Genomic DNA, 17,552 nt, shown 5'->3' on the forward strand with positions numbered 1-17,552 from the left:
TCTTTAATAATTTCATTTAGAAAAGTAGTCATTTTAAGAGCAAGCAGATTTTCTTAATTGTTTTTCTAGTTTACTGTGAAATTGGCAAGTGGCCAACCATCTGTGAAACTGCAATTATTACTACTACTTAAAATTTATCAAACCTCTTCAGGTACTATGGAAGTAATTCTCCTCACCTACAAAGACAAGGGCAAGAAAGGCAGGAATAAGACCCAACATTGCACAAAAGTAGGTATCACCCCATGCTTCAACCTTTTAGCTCCAAATCCCAGAAATGCATTTGTGGACACTGTTGGGGGAAATGTCAGGTGCAGAAGGCTTTCGACCCACCGCCATGAGGCGTGTGCTCTTCAGCACCTGGGGATCTACTTCTTCCTCCCATGAGGAATTCGTGCATGCACACATTTATCTGTCACTCAGCATTTCTTGAAATGGATGGGTGTGTTGCCCTCGAGTGTAATTTACTTCTGAATAATTCCAGCAATGCCGCTTCCTTTAGCCTCACATTTCTCTCTTGCTCTTTTACTTTTCTACACATTTAGCAATGACACAGTGGTGAAGATGTTCGAGATGTTACCACTGGAACTTCTCTCGCTTCACCACCCCTGACCACAGACGTTTGGGAGGAGGAAGCCTGAACAGTAAGATGAGAACCTAGACCGGGGCTGCCCCCCAGGAGTGGAGAATCCAATAACAGCTTCACCACTGCGGGCAGGTGGTCATCCTGATGTTTTAACCTCAGACAGCGACATCTAGCGGCCCAAAGACATAGCTATCCACAGTGCTGCCAAGTTCCCAGGGTCGGGGATGTACTGGTGTTATGCCTCTTAAAGCCAGTGTGACCACACAGCCAGCTTCGCCTGCAACAGACTGGGTCTACGGACCTGTTGTCCAGGCCTAATTACTGAGTGCCTGCTTGACGGATTGGATAATGAATTACACAGCCTATTTACTGCCTGACATAACATATTCTCAGCCAGTGCCATCACTGTGGGGTAATGAGTTCAGGAAGATTACTCCCCGTTGTGTAAAAAGTAATATTTATCTTTATCCATCCTGAAGTTATCCTCCAAGCATTATGGGATGGTTCCCAGCTCTAACGCTGAGGCCTGGTGAACAAGCTCGTTTTCATGCTTTTATAGATTTAGTCATATTACACCAGGCCTTTGTCTATCCAGATGGAAGCCCCTAATTTTAGTCTATTCCCAGGGACCTCCTCCCTCTGATCATTAGCTTTCCCTGTTAATCAGGTTGCAGTGTCGTTTGGAGGCGACTTGCCTGGCTGTCTAAAAAGTGACACACAATGCCTTGTCCTTTCAGGCACTAATGAAAGGCCATCTGGTAGGTGTGGGGCTTTCCAGCTGTATTATAATTTTTTTTGAATTAAACATTTTTGACCACATAGAGAATAAAGGACAGAGACCGAGTAGGTGGCCCAGAATGAATATTCTCTATTTATGTTCGCAGAAAGAAAAAAGAAAAAGAAAAAAGCAAAAAAAAAAATCAAAGAAAAAAGGAAGAGAAGAAAGAAAAAAGAAAGATCAGTGTACATAATTAAGAAGCAATGTTATGCATTCAAAAACACTATTTGCAAGTGAAAAAAGAACTTCACTTTGTTGTTTTTTATCCCAGGGTCAACCTGAAGGAATAGCCTAACGTTTTAAGGGTTTGTTAAAAAATTCAAGGGTGGTTTAATTGGACCTCGTGATGCCTTTCTTTCCAAGAACAGGAATTTTACAGAAAAAAGTACTTAGTTGTAGAAGGAAAAGGGGAACACTTTGTAATAGAATATCTTAGCCTTGTACTTTGTATTTCTGATTTAGAAGTTAGATTCCATTAAAAAAAGATGTATGAGAGCCTTGCATGAGCAAGGTGTTTCGTGGGGCCTGAAAATAGATCAGCTGGATTTGATTTCAGTCCCTATCACTGCAGATATTATTTGTTTTCCTATGGAACATCAAGACAATACAGTACTTACAGCTCACTTGCTGAATTTTACTTGTTTCTCTTTTTCTTCATGCTAATAATCACAAAAACCATTCAAGTACTGCCTTAGCTTCCTTTTGCAAGAACTTCCAAGCATTTAGGAAACCCAATTCTTTCTCTTAAGAAAATGATAATTCACTGGGGAGACAGACTAAACATGACATATATGTTTATTAGGTATACTATGTGGACCCCAATAATTTAGAATTGTTGGACATTTAGACACAGACTGAGTTGAAGTTCAACTGTATTTCATCTTTGATCAAAGAGTTTACTAAATAAAAATAAATAATACTTTAGAGAAAGAGTTACATTTCTCAAGGAAAAAACTTTTTTTAAACTGAGTCACGCTGTTTAAACAAATTATTTATGTGAAGTGTGGTACTGTTCTACTTATAAAAGCAGATCACAACGGATCTCTACTTAAGAGCCCTGTACAAAGGCTGTGTGCCACTGCTCCTTTTTTTCCTTGAAAAATGAATGTTTTTCTTTTAAGATTTTAAATATATAACTCGGACACACAGTCTTTTCAGCTCATTTAATTTTTGAGGTCTGATTATGAACATAAATGACAAGAACATGTATATTTATATACAATCGTTTCTCAGTACTTAAAATTACTGGGTGACTGCAGTTAGTGGAGAAGTGACCATGACAAGATGCTGTGTCAGTTTGGAGCAGAAACGCAAACAGTCCTGCTTTACAAATGTTAATGCTCTTTCTTTGTGTCTGGCATTGTGCTGAGGGCAGCTTACACAAATCTTTCTTCTTTATGAGAAATTGTTTCTTGGAGGTAAATTTATAATTGTCCTACATGTGTTTTAAATGTGGGCTTGGAGGTTGTAGCCCCAGAGCCTCCTTAAGTACCTAGATAAATAATTAATTTTGCAAATTACAAATGTGGCTTTAATTTGGCTTTTCGAAGCTACAGCTCTGAGACCAACTGTGCCCTTCCTAATTTGGAAATATTTTCTTTCTGGTTTTTATTTTGACATGTACCCTGCTATCTACTTTCGTTGCTATTTCTAGCATCCCACGGGAGCTGCTTCCCTGGTTGTCATAGTGCAGACAAACACTCAAGAAAACCAAGAACTCTGTGCTTTCATAAAGCATTTATTTTTATTTGAAAACATTATACAGGCATTACATTGCCACAGCCAGTCCATAGGGGAGCATGCAAATATCAAAAATGGAGAGTTTGTTCAACTTATCGGTGTCAATTTCCTTTTTGGTTCATATTTTCCATTTGCAGTGTCTGGATTAGTGTGCTTTGTTACGTGGCTTGACAGTAGAATCCTACCCATGGGGTAAAATCTGTACTGGTAGCTAGCTGGGGACTACTAAACGGTTACAAATCAAAAACAAACCCAAAACAAACAGTACTACACGCTTGTCAAAAGGTTAATAGCACAAGTTAGCAATACCTAAACTAAACATTGAAACATTTTCATGGGACACAGTGGTGCAAATTTTTCCATTGCTTGTTCTACCTGGTTGTGTATTTCAGAGCTCGGAGCTGTGGGAAAGTGTGACCAAGGCGAGCAGTATCCCCAGTGCAAGTTGTCATTGAGTGAGGACCGCCACTTAGGAGAGCTAAGGTTTGCTTACCCAACCAAATTCTAGACAAATTGCTAAAGTCTCATTTGTGGAGGAGAGAGTGGTTGGTGGTGGATTGAAAAGCTGAAATTTTTGCTGGTGTCTACTGAGGTTATGAAATTTCAGAAACTCAAACAGCTAGAGTTTATGATGTCCTACCCCCATTTCCCACCCCACTCCCAAAGGATCGATGTTTTTAACACGGAAAAAGAGTTTGTTTCTTGCTATTTTCTTTTTTCCCCGAAGGGTCAATCTGGAATTCCTGATCTCAGACAATTCAGTACGTTATCAGCCTTTCTAAATGGAGAAGAACCAACACAGTGAGCTACCCCAGTGACATGAAAATCTTGTGTACAAGGACATTGGATGGTAAAGGGTATACAGTGAATTCACCTTAACATTCACACTTGGTTTCCATACAGTGGAGTCAATTAAAATATCCTAGAAAATAATTCAGATGGCAACTTGTAGCCGTCCACTGATTTGCAAACCCTTTTGAAATTTAAATTTGAAAAAAATTCCCAGTCCACTGAGTCGACTTGGAAATACTTTCATCCACTTATTTCTCATAAGACTTTACTAAGCGTCTACAAATTAGTGTCATAAAAATGAATAAAAAAGACTAAAACATTTGGCTTAAAATAAATACTAAAAATGCAATAAATCAAGCAAATTATGCAAACCAAAGGAATGTAAACACAAAAATAAAACCACAGTCTTTAAAGGTCTTCAGATCTGAATGGACAAAATATTCAGAGAAAGGTATTTAATTGGTTTAAAAGGTAGCAGAGAGCAAACATTGGCAAAGTTCTTTTAACTTGATATAGCTTTAATGGTGATTTTTTTTCACTGAAAATAAAACATGTTTCTAAGGGGGTTGAACAAAGATGAACATAAAATCTGCATGTCAGAAAAGATAGTTTGTCTGCTCCAACTCCAAGGGCAGGACTACCTGTCCTGGGGTAGAGGGCAGGCAGAAGTGTCACATGGGTGCTGGCGGACAGCATGGGATGCTTCTGTCAGCCGTATTTAGGCCTTGTTCAGGCTACTGTGGAAATCCTGACTAAGCTGCAATCTGTTCTCTACCTTACAGAGACCCCACTGATGTTTTGCTTTGCTTGCTTAAGATGTATTGATTTGAATTGCCCAAAACATTTATTTTCCCTTTACAAACCCTGTAACTCTATCGAGGATCTTTTTGAATCGTATTGAGGCCAGCCAAAGGTAAAGACTATTGCACGTAGTGACATGTAGAATCTATTGTAAATCATAGAGGTTTGTGGTGTTTCTTGATTTTCTGTGTTTGAAGAAAGGGCTATTTTAAGGGCAACAAAATTAGACCAGTGACATACCCCTCAAAGCCTTATCAGGACCCTGTAATATTCTCTGTATCCATAAGAATGTTGTGTGATATATTCTGCTATTGAATGGATGCCAAATATGACCGCAATGCCAGACTTTTTCATTGGTGGCATTTTTACCACTACAAAATGGCCAGATCAATCAAACTATCGTCAGAGACTGTTCCACCTCAGCACCCTGACTTTGTTGGGAGGCCAAACAACCAATGACACTCCACAGTAAAGGTAATTTCCCATGCTGGTGTATTTCAAAAAGGATGTCACACAAGAGGGCAGAGGACCATGGCTTTTTCCAAGGCCTTGACTGATTTCCATATTATCACTAAAGAAATCTAGGGGGGAAAAGGAAAACCAAATATATTTTTTGAAGAGGGAACATAGGGAGGAGCAGAAAGATGAAAAAAAATGTATTGCCCTAAGCACAAATAATATTATTTCTGGGGTTTCCCATAAGCCACAGAAACGGAACTTTCCTTATCCTGTTATTACAGGGACTTGATTAGCAGAATTATGTGGCACAACAGAAAGGCAATGGCCTGGAGTAATCAGAGATTGAAATATAAAAAGGCTAAAATGTTTGTTTTATATCTATTCCTAGAATAGAGAATTATATGGTCAGTTGCCACTCCCCACAAGGGTCACAGCACAAAATACATATTGAGCAGGCAATCCAACAGGTAACAGAGGAAACTGTGAGCCCCCAGGTCCCTAGGATAAGGAAGCGTCGTAGGGTGGAGCTCCTGTGGCATGCAGCACTCAGAGACTGTGCACAAAAATAAAGTGTGATTCTTAAAAAGTGGCTTGCCATAAAAAAGTGGGATTGATGTTAACTACATGTGAGTGGGTCTGGTGAGAGTTCCCATCAGGAGTACAAAACCTCCTCCTGAAAGTCGGTGTAGTAACAGTAACCGTAATAATACAAACAATAATACTTGCTTTTGATTCAAACATTTTCACAGTAATTAATGCAGGGGGGTTGTGACCCGGATACACACTAGCTAGGCATCTCCCCAGGTCAGGTGGATCAGAGCCTGTGTCTCCAGGGATGTTTAGCTTACGCCTTTTACAGGCTTTCAGATTCGCTACCTTGCAGTCCACCTGTGTAAACCGCACCTAATAAATACCTTTCTCTATGTACAAAACATGAGATGACGGGCGGACACACGGCCGCGGAGGTGTCCTCAGTGGGCTGGGAGGGTGTCGTCCTAGGCCACACGAACGTGGGGCTCGTCTTCAGTCTCCTGGCCCAGGCTGGTATAGGTGACTGAAGGCTCCACCTGAGCTGTGGCTGGTAAGTCCACGACGGGTCCCGAAGGATTGCGGAACTGCTTGTAAACCCGGGGGTCCTGGGCTATGTATGTGGAGGTGGAGGAGTAGAGCACCAGGCCGAGGAGGATGGTGAAGAAAGACAGGAGATAAAGTCCTGAAAACTAAACAACACAACAGCCAAGTCACTTAGCAGCCAGAGCAGAAGCACTTACACATGAATGAGGTGCAGAGACGGGAGCGGAGCCGTGACAGGCAGCTTGATGAGTCGGCCAAGGATCTTGATGGAAGGTGAATGTTCTCTTCTACCCTGTCTTGGTCTTATTGATTCTCCTTATCTTTTTTCTTGACTCTGTGGCTAACACAGAGGAACACTCAGCTAATTGTCCCTAAAGCTAATTGTCCCCATCTGAGTACCTGATGTGAGAGAGAGTTAATCACGAATTAAAATACAAGTTAAAAGCAAAAATCTCTCCAGTATCACTCAACAAAGAGTTGGTTGTTTGTGACTTCATTAATCACGGAAGAAATAGAGATATTCCACTTAAGGTTGTAATGAAGCCATAAACACCGAGTGCCTCACTGACACAGCTGCGTCAGGCACGTCTGTTTCACCTTAATCCAATTCAGACACTATTTGTCTTCTGAGTAGGAATTGTTATTGACTTTGGTAACTGTCTTTGCAAGATTAGATTATCCTTGGATAGAAAGAAATAGTATAACATTTCATTCTTGCTCCACTAATTTAAAAACAAAACCAAATAGGGATGGATATATAGTATTCTGTTCCTAAACTACTGCTCGACAACTCATAGAGTTTTGTGGTGAAAAAAAGAAAATATTGGTGTATACAACTTCCCCGAGAATTTACATATGTTTTTTAAAAAAAACTACACCTTCTGGGCCTTCTTGAGTAGTTATTCTAGAATTATTTGAGTAGTTAGTGGGGGAGAGGGAGGTAACAGTATGAGTGTTGCCATTTCTGTTGTTTCATTCATTCATTCACTGCTTCATTCAACCAATAGTTTTCTTCTATGTCTTCTCTGTATCAAACTTTGAACTATGTGCTGGGGAAAGAGAAATGAAAACATATGGTCCTTACCATCAAGGACTTAATAGTCTCAGTGGAGAAACAGAGGTACAGATAGGTTAAAACAATACAATGCACTTATGGCCTGCCAACTCCCATTGTAGTTGACAGCTGTTGTCCCAGTCTTGACTACATCTTGCATCCATTGGGAAAAAAGGATCAATTTGATTTTCCTATTTTATTTTGTATGCTCATACTGTAAAAGAACTAAAAACTGGTAAAAAAAAAAAAAAAAGACAAAAATTAATTGGAAGCTGGAAGAAAGGAAAACAGGAAAAGGATCCAGAGAGTCTATAAAGTTAAGTTGCAATGCTATAATAAAGAGTTAAAAGGTGGCTATAATGTTCAATAATAGGAAAGGCGGTTTTGAAAATGGCACTTAGAAAAAATATTTCTGTGGTTAAAAGTTCCTGCTATGATGTTTTGTTTTGTTTTGTTTTTTACCTCTCTGTCTCTGTCTCTCTGTCTCTCTCTGTCTCTTTAGCAGCAGCAAGGTAGTTAAGACTAAAGATCACTTTCTGATTTTCTACAGCACTTCTCACTCTGTCCTGTAAGTCCTTTATCCTTCACACTCATATGATACTACTTTCTCAGATGGATTTGTATACTAGACTCAGCTTGTAACAGCTTCACTTAATTAGCTTGATTAATTCAGTTTTTCCCAGTGAAAATAATTTTTTTCTTTATGAATTTGTTTGTAAAACAAAATGGTAGCAAAAGAAGACTATTAACTCAGGACTGTTGTATATGATCTCAGAAAACTTATTTACACCCAAATTTGCTTCCTGAAGTTCTACATTCAAGAGCTTCATCCTTTACCTGAAACTTTGGCAAATGAAATGAGTTTGTTCCTAACATTAGCAACATTTCAAATATTTTGTTAATGACTCTCATTTTCAAAAATCCCCTCATGCACCTCCAGTTTCCAGTGAGAACTTTTCAGGTCTTGGGTGTGAGGCCGCCCCTGTTGCAGCAGATGAAGGTCGAGAGATTAAGAATGGGGCTCTGAGATTAGAACTGCATTATAACCACAAACAGGATTCCAATCTAGCCCCACTCCTCTTTGGCTGTCATTGTGGGCAACTTTTTTCCGGGTCCAAGTTTCCTTATCAGTACAGTGGGGATAATAATTGTACCTACTATATAGAGTTGTTATAAAGATAAAATTAGGTAAAGCATGTGAAGCACTCATCCTACTGCCTACCTTGCAGTGAGTATTCAACCTACATTGGCTCCATTGTTATTATTATTACAGCACTATCTTATCATCAATGACTATACGTATAAGACTGTTACAATACTCTTATATAATCATTGATGAAATTGCCTTTCTCCTATAGTCCCTTGACTATGGGACTGTGTCTTTCTTGACCAGTGTCAAGTGCAGAGCCTGGCATAGTGTAGGCATCTACTAAGTGTTATTTGCTCTTTGTTTACATTTTGAATGAATTAATGAATTTAATTAAAGTTTCAAACTAAAGAAAGAAACCATAAAAAAATCAGCCTGTACCAATAGTGTATTTCAAATGTTTTAGCTTTCAACTCAGTCTAACGTCATCTCTCATACATAAAATGCTAAACAAAGACTCCTTGAAAGGGAAGTCATAGCACTGATCCTTAATCATTGACTCCAAAAGTCATCTTCAAACCTGTGATCAGTTAGAGGAGAGTGATAAGACGATGAATTGGGAGGAGCAATGCAGAAGGCAAGAGTCTGGGTAGAAGACTGTAGGCTGCTGACCAGAGGACTGGCAGAGGAAGTTTCATAAACTTGAGGTGGACAGGATTTGGCAACTGAAATAATGTAGAGACAGGAAAGGATCTGATACAGGGTATGAGAAGGATTTGAATTCCTCTCAATTTCTAATTTTGGCTCCTATATTCTGACTTGATCAATATGACAAAGATTTTAATAGCCATTTTTTGTAAAGCTAATGCCTTTGCCAGTGTAAAAAATAATACCTGAATCAATCATTTTTGGGGCATGGAACTATCAAGTTGAGTGATAAAACCACTACAAAGTGTTTTCCTGGGACACAGCTTTAGAATGACAACACATACCTTACTTACAATGCATTTCCATTTAATCATACAGAATTCACTCTAAAATTGTTCAAAATACAGACAGAATGGAATTTGATACGCTAGAGGCATCTTGGAAGTCACCCAAGGGGTTTTATTAATAGTCGGTAGAGAAAGTTTTCACTTAACACACAAACCCAAAATGGGAGCAGTAACGCAAGCATTAGATTAATCCGGAGAAATATTGAATGTTAAAAATAATTACAGAAAGGCTTTGTATTTTAAAAAGTAAGAAAAAGTTTCATTTTTCTCCTCTTTATAGATTGATAAGAAAAAAGAAAATTTAACAGGGGTAACTAATTGGATGACCCTCAGTTCTGGATGCTGCACTTATCCTGATAGGGCAATTGTTTAAAAAAACCAATCAATCAAACAAAAATTCTGTATATTCTAGGCTGCTTAATTTGTTTACTGCAAAGAAATACTCATGCCTAGTTCCTGGAAAGCCATCTCCCAGTTACAGATAAGGTGAGTTTCTGGTAGAGGTTTGCTGCCTCCCTTTAAGAATACGGGCTGTTGTCTGAAGGGTACTCCGTGGTCCTCGCCACAGTCAACTGCAGCCCATCATAAGATGCTGTGTGTTCGGTGCTGCACTTCTGCCTGCATTTTATCTGACTTGTAATTTTGACAAGCTGAAAAAGGATGCACCCTTTCTCACTACCACACTGCACACACTACTGACTTTTCTCTTGCCTTTTTCCATCTTGACCGGTCTCACTGCTAGCAAGGATCAGAAAGCAGTTGCTGTACATAGGAGAATGTCTGCGTGTTGCTTAAAGCAATCTGACTGGGACACGAGCCATTAATTCAGAATGGGGTGGCTTGGAAGACTGATGATAAATCTGCACCAAGCTCTTTAACCTCCAACTAGGGATGAAACCTAGCTCTTAGCCAGCTGGCATCTCAACATAATTACTAGTTAGCTAATGGGACATTCAGCACATCAGTTAGCAACAGACCAAATTTTCATTTTAGTTTTGGTATTAAGCATCTAAGTTGAGTTTTAATAAACGAATGACTTTAATGGGCCTAAATCTATACAAGTAGAAAACCACATGGTTTGAAAGCCATTTCAAAGTATATTTATAAATATATCAACTATACTATGTGAGGAAGAGGTCAGTTTTTAAGGGAGGTATTCTTTTTAGGTTGACTAAAAGATGGCAGGGGTAAGCAGAGGAGAACGTGGGCAACTGCAGAGAGGCGTGAGGTAGGGCATGAAGTGACTGTGGGTTAAAGCTCTACTTTCACTGAATGTGTGTACCAACTGCCTCTACATGGAGGGCCTGGTTTTTCCTTCTTTCCTGGAGAGTGCACATTAAAAGAGGCCTTTTATGCTGTATGCCTCTGTGTAACATGGCTTTTACAAGGTTCCTGATGTTAGACTGGTTGTTTTTGCTCAGTGACTCCACTTGGGCTTATTAATGACCAGAACTAATTTTGATTTAATAGATAATGAAAAGGTAAAAGATTCTCTTAGTTCTTAAAGAGAGATGTATGGCAGTTCTGTCACCAAAAAAACACAAAGGTTCGTTGGAATCAGAAACTATGTCGCTTGTGAGAGGTGGAAGAAAGACCTGGAAAAGAGCAGTTGGTGGGTTTCCTAGGAAAGTGGGGTTCAGGGGGATGAGACTTGGGTAAAGCTCCTGAAGTTATTTGAGAAGAAGGGGAGATTTAGATTTAAATCCAATTTAGGTCTAACTTGGAGAGCCGAGGAAGCTCAGAGAAAATACAATTGGAAGGAGGGAGAAAATAAGGTCAGATTAGAAAGAAGAAAGATACAGGCAAAGAAGATTTCTCAATAGCTAGGAGGAAACAGGACTGAAAAACTTGGAGAGCCCCCTTCCCCCATATAATTCTTTTCTAAATTTACCCAGCACGTATTTTTCTCTGTTTGTCTCTCTCTTTTAGTGTATACACACACACACACACACACACACACACACACACACACACACACACACACACACACACACACACACACACACACACACATCTATGAGCCACTACTGCTGACCTGATAGGATCCGCCTTCTGAACTTTTCTTGAGAGAAGCTGAGTAGCCTGAAAGAACACCACCCCTGAAGGTTTCTCATGTAGAGCAGGTGAGCAAAGGAGTTGAAACTGGTCTCTCAACTGCATAAGGAAGCTTCTCAGAAATGAATTCAAGGATATTTCTAATTTGCTTTAGACATGGCTTTTGACATGGAAGTATTTCACGTATACAAAGGACATGTGGCCACAATAATGATTTCCTTTCTAGTTCTTATTCAAGTTTATTCTTTTAAACAGACACAGATGTAATCAAACCTTTCCACATTTTAAACTCTTTAGCAGAAAACATCTAAGAAGGTAGAGTCTGGGAATCTACAAATTTAGCAGTTGCTTCAGAAGTCAATGCAATCATGGGTCAGTAGAACCATGAAAGCAGTGACTGGTCATTCCCAAGGTTATATGCACAGGCTGGTACAGGTGAGGTTCAAGGGCTGCTGGGAAGAACTTCCATGCAGAGAGATTGGCCTGGCAATTTCAGCAGCAAGTTATGCCTGGGAAAAATTAGACTTTTAATTAAATTTGGGAAACTGTCCTGAATACTCTGCTGTGTAAAACAAAGTGTCTTCTCCCCTATACTACCAGACTCCATGATATAAAATGCACATATAAAGCCAAATCAACTGGCACATCTAACCAAGATTTCTAGACTCAAAGGAATAAATAAGCCCAATTCTGTTTCAAACAGAATCAGATTACACAGTTTGGAGATCTTAGGTACCAGGGTAATTTAAAGACACAACAGTGACAAAGTTAAGCAAAATACCAATTAAAAGAATGAATCATGGGACTTCCCTGGTGGCGTAGTGGTTAAGAATCCACCTGCCAATGCAGGGGACACGGGTTCAAGCCCTGGTCCAGGAAGATCCCACATGCCGTGGAGCATCTAAGCCCGGGTGCCACAACTACTGAAGTCCGCATGCCTAGAGCCCATGCTCCGCAACAAGAGAAGCTACAGCAATGAGAAGCCCTCGCACTGCAATGAAGAGTATCCCCCGCTCACTGCAACTAGAGAAGGCCCACGCGCAGCAATGAAGACCCAACACAGCCAAAAATAAATGAATTAATTAAAAAAAAAGAGTCAATCCATTAATTCTTCAAAAAAAAAAAAAAGAATGAATCATAATTAAAGATAATGCTGCCATCGTGGAGTTTTTAAGTCCAAATATTATGGGTAGGTAAAACTGGATTTTGTAACTAAAAGGGGAGCCCAAGGTCTCTTGGGTCCCCACTTGATATGTGGGTTGAAAGGTGGACCCTGTGGATCACAGCCAATCTGCTGAGTGTCCTGGGCCAGGAGGGAGAGGACAGCTCACCAATGAAAACACGTCTCTCAGCAGCCATGTGAGTATCAGAGGGCTGTGGATCACACCTTGAACCTGGGAGTGGAACGGTGGGGAGAGAACCAGAGGCAGCTGGTCATTGCTGGGCAGGCTGTAAGCTGTGGCCTGGTTGGGATCCTGTGACAAAAGGCTCTGCCTGCTCCTGATCTATCGCTGCTGAATCTGAGTCAATTGCTATTCAGGGCAAGGAAACTAGACAGACCTGGCTCCACAGAAACACCAACATAAACAAGTTGGTACTTGACCTCCTAATTTTGGCTCTGCACTAACCTAACAAGATCATTTTTATTATTATTAAGGGCATTAAAAATGCAAAAGTTCTGCTTCTGAGTTTACTGAACTGGAAATAAATTCCCCTCAGAGGCCCAAGCTTTTTCAAATTCTTTGGACCTGCCTCATTATTGCTTTGTCTCCTAGTCTTGTCTCCTCTTATTTCTCTTCCTTCTCTTTTTCCTTCATTCTTTTTTGTTTTTAAGAAAATAAAAAGGGGCTAAATTTCTCTGGCTAAATATTGTAATATTTCTTTTTTCTAAGTTATAGCATGGAAAATGCCAAATGTGGGCATGGCACACAATCTATCGACAGACACTGAAATTGGTTGTTTTTAGGGACTAAGAATACTGACCTCCACGCCTCCTTCCACATTCTTTCTCCAATTAGGAGAGAGGAAATAATCCCAAATTCATGCTAATCTAATTGAGACAGAAAATAAATCAATGAGTGCCTTAGTCAAAATGCCAAATGGTCTCTCTATCCATATCAGAAAACCAAGATATCACTAAGACTTAAAAACTTGGGCAACAACTTATCCTCCAAATATCATATTGTTAAGGAGAGAAGCAGCAACCAGGGCCCTTGCCCCTCCGTGGCCTGACACTGTCACTCGGGGCAAGGCTATGTCCCCCTTGCAATCTGAGTTCAGTTTATGAGGCCTTCTGTTTGGTTTGCAAAACCAATTCATTTGGCAGTACATTCTGTGCAGCCAATCACACCTAAGGCCAATAAGGGTTCTTTTACAGGCAAATATCTTCCCCTGCGGGTAATTTCACACATGAGTACAGCAACAAGGAGCTAAAAATGGATTCCTGCCACTATCTTTTATATGACAAACAGACATTTTCACTTGGTTTGATGAATTGTTAGAAATCCTCGTTCATGCAGATTTCTATTCTCTGCAGTCCAGCAAAAGACCTTCATAGCCAAGCCGCAAGTGGAATAAAAGGGGGCTAGTCTGTGGGAATGTTTAATTATAGGCTCAGTTACACCAAAGGCCATTCAATGGCTCATTTACGTTTCCTTCCCACGAGTGGTTCTTATTATCACTAGTCAAGAAAGGATGACATTTGTGTGTGAGGTACACCGAGCAGTGGCCTTCACTCTCATGTTTGGACTCTTGCATCACATGAGATCTATTTTCTCTCTACACAGCACAGGGGTACACACTGGGCTGGAGTGATTTTGCAAGGGACTGAATTTTAAAGCAGGTGAAAGATCTTAATTTATGGAAGTGATAGTATTGCAGCTCAATACACCTCAAAGAACATCTGTTCCATTACAGTGGAATCAAGAGATGGAAATGGGAGGGGCACCACTCACTTTTTCCTAGGGATCCACTGGTAAAATTTTGCTTCCTGTCACTGCAACCTTTTGCTCTGCTGATCTAAAAGTCTTAGTTCCAAAGGGAGGAACATTTTCACCAGGAGACACACAATGATTCCACTGAACTGAAAGTTAAGATTGGCACCCAGCCACTTTGGGCTCTTCATGCTTCTCAATGAACAAAGAAGGGAGTTCTTGTCACTGCGCTGGCTGGGGTGGTTGGCCTCGGTTACCAAGGGGAAATTGGGCTGCTACTTCATGATGGAGGTAAGAGTACATCTGGATTACAGATCTCCTAAGCATCTCTTTGTATTACCATGCCCTGTGATTGAAGTCAACGGAAACCTTCAACAGCCCAATCCAGGCAGGACTACTAATGGCTTGGACTCTTTAGGAATGAAGGCTGGGTCACCCCACCAGGTAAAGAACCACATGGTTGGCTGCGGTACTCGCTGACGGCAAGTGGAGTAGAGAATGGGTACGGGAAGAAGGTAGTTATAAGTACCAGCTACAGCAACATAACCAGTTACAGAAATGAGGACTGTAATTGTCACGAGTATTTACTCCTTATTTTGTTATTAATATGGTTGTCAGTGTGTGTGTATAAAATATCTTTGTTTTCTCCCTTCTCTTATCCCCTTATCAGATAAGATGTACTGATTTTACATCATAGTATTTAAGTTACAGGACATCAAGGAGAAGAGTGAACATCCCCTGAGATGTTTGCATCCTTTTCTAGGGAAAAGGTTAGTGTGTTTTCAGTTGTGTGCAGGCTAGTTGTATCATGTTGGGCAAAAGTACCATCTTGTTATTGTCTTTATTTTGAGATTAAGTATGATTTAAGGAGATGTGTATATGGGTGCCGAGTTGAGAAGACGTAGACCTGTGACAGTTAATTTTATGTGTCAGCTTGGCTAAGTCATAGTGCCTAGATATTTGGTCAAACATCAGTCTAGAGGTTGCTGTGAAGATATTTTTTAGATGAAATTAACATTTAACTCAGTGGTCTCTGAGTAAAGCAGATTACCCTCCATAATGTGGATGGGCTTCATTCAACCAGTTGATGGTCTTAAGAGAAAAAGACTGAGGTCCCCGAGGAAGAAGAAATTCTGCCTTTGGACTCAAGCTGCAACACCAATTCTTCTCTGGGACTCCAGCCTGCCAGGCTGCCCTCCAGGTTTCAAGCTTGCCAGCCTCTACAATCACATGTGACACTTCCTTAAAATAAGTCCATCTCTCTATCTCTCTAGCTCTAGATTGGAAGATGGATAGATAGGACTATGTAGAGCTAGAGATAGAGATAGAGAAAGATAGATACACACACACACACACACACACACACACACACACACACACACACCCTATTGGTTCTATTGCTCTGGATAACCCTGACTAATACAATTAACAACACATAAATCTGTTATATTAAAGGGCTAGATGCTGATATAAACTTTTATAACAATTTCTCTCCATGGCAAGTTTTAGAATTGGAGTGTTTAATGATATTTTCCAGGCAATATCAAGTGGTGGTTCACAGTACAAGCTCTAGAGTCAGAATGCTGGGGTTTGCATACCTGTTTGCCACCTCCTTGCTATGGTCTTAGACAAGTCCCTTACTTCTCTATACCTCTGGTCACGCATCAGTTAACAAGGGATAATAATAGTACCTGCCATATGGGACTGTTGTGAGCATTAAATGAAATGCAAGTATAAAACTTTTGGTGCAGTTCTTGGCACATAGTAAATGTTCAATAAATGTCAGCTATATTGTTATCTTTATATCACAAGAAGTAAATGCTAAAGCAAAAATAGATATAAAAAACCTTCCTCAATAGCCCTCTCTGAAAACTTCAGCATAAATCAAGTTGAACTGAAAATGCATTTATAGAATTGGCAACTTAAAAGAAGAGACAATCAATCCATCTGGAGAGGAAGGCTTTTTTGGCAATGCAAATAATAACCCCCTGGCTTATAGGCTCAGTGTCTGGACATGTTTTTCTTGAGTTTTCTTACAATGATAATTATATAAGTCCTCATAAATTCCTATTCTGCTTTACCTTGTTTATTAATTTTGAGCAACTGCTCCCCATTGACACAAATCACGTTTGAGCAGCCCTGAGTATATGTAAGTTTAGCAATTAATTTTGCTTCCTCACTGTGCTAAGCTTTAAAGTGGACCCAAAAGTACATTCACGTCCTAATCCCTGGAACCTGTGAATGTTGGTTACCCTATTTGGAAAAAGGGTCTTTGCAGATGTGATTAAGGAGTTTGAGATGACAGATTATCCTGGGTGCTATGGACTGAATTGTGCACCCCTCCCCAACAAATTTGTATATTGAAGCCATGACCCCCAATGTATCTGTATTTAGAGATGGGGCCTCCATTAAGGTAATTAAAGTTAAATGAGGTCATAAAGGTGGATTAGTGTCCTTATGAGAAGAGATCAGAGAGCTCTCTCTCCCACCGCCCGGCACTCCCCCTCATGTGTACACACATGAGGAAAGGCTATGCGAAGATGTGAGAAGGCAGTTGTCTGCAAGCCAGGAAGAGAGCCCTCACCAGAAACTGAACCCTGCTGGACTCTGATCTGGGACTTCCAGCCTTCAAATGTGTGACAAATTTCTGTTGTCCAAGCCACCCAGCTTATGGTATTTTGTTATGGTGGCCAGAGCAGACTAATATATCTGGGTTATTCAGGTGGGCCCGAAATGCAGTCACATGTATCTTACAAGAGGGAGTAGAGGAAGATTTTAGACTCACAGAGAAGAAGGGGATGTGAAGACAGAGAAGAGAGATTTGAAGATGCTGGCCTTAAAGACTGGAGTGACAGAGCTACAGGCCAAGGAATGCTGGCAGCAACAAAAGCTGGAAGAAAGAACAGATTCTCTAGAGCCTAGAGCCTCGAGTTGGAACATGGCTCTGCTGAACCTTAGTCTTGGCCCAGTGAAACTGATTTCGAACTTCTGACCCCAGAACTGTGAGAGAATAAATGTCTGTTTGTTTTAAGCCACCAAAGTTTGTGGTAATCTGTTACAGCAGCCCTATGAAACTAATAGACTCAGTAACTATTAGTAACAGACTCAGTAACTAATAGCTCAGTAATTATTCATTTAATAACTGAGCTTAACCATGATCTGAGACCCTAAATATCACCCTAAATATCATATCCATCCCTT

The 17,552-nt window shown here is 40.2% G+C and overlaps 1 protein-coding gene and 1 long non-coding RNA gene across 3 annotated transcripts in view; one reads left to right on the plus strand and one right to left on the minus strand.

The window, feature by feature from the left end:
* Positions 1-1,508: 1,508 nt before the first annotated feature.
* On the plus strand, positions 1,509-4,115 carry LOC118905529. Of its 2 annotated transcripts, XR_005022244.1 has the most exons (3): positions 1,509-1,546; positions 3,494-3,584; positions 3,829-4,115. It is a non-coding gene; the product is annotated as an uncharacterized LOC118905529 (long non-coding RNA). The 2 variants fall into 2 exon arrangements; XR_005022243.1 differs by lacking the exon at positions 1,509-1,546 and having other exon boundaries at positions 3,110-3,584.
* Positions 4,116-4,215: 100 nt separating this feature from the next.
* The window catches only part of SLC35F1 (solute carrier family 35 member F1), a 399,640-nt gene continuing 386,303 nt past the window's right edge, over positions 4,216-17,552 (minus strand). The window contains exon 8 of the mRNA XM_036872250.1: positions 4,216-6,373. Within this exon, the coding sequence (XP_036728145.1) occupies positions 6,149-6,373 (225 nt within the window). The 3' untranslated portion in view covers positions 4,216-6,148. The remainder of the gene's footprint in view (positions 6,374-17,552) is intronic.

The sequence above is a fragment of the Balaenoptera musculus genome, chromosome 12 (genome assembly GCF_009873245.2).
Source record: "Balaenoptera musculus isolate JJ_BM4_2016_0621 chromosome 12, mBalMus1.pri.v3, whole genome shotgun sequence".
Classification (NCBI taxonomy): Eukaryota; Metazoa; Chordata; class Mammalia; order Artiodactyla; family Balaenopteridae; genus Balaenoptera; species Balaenoptera musculus.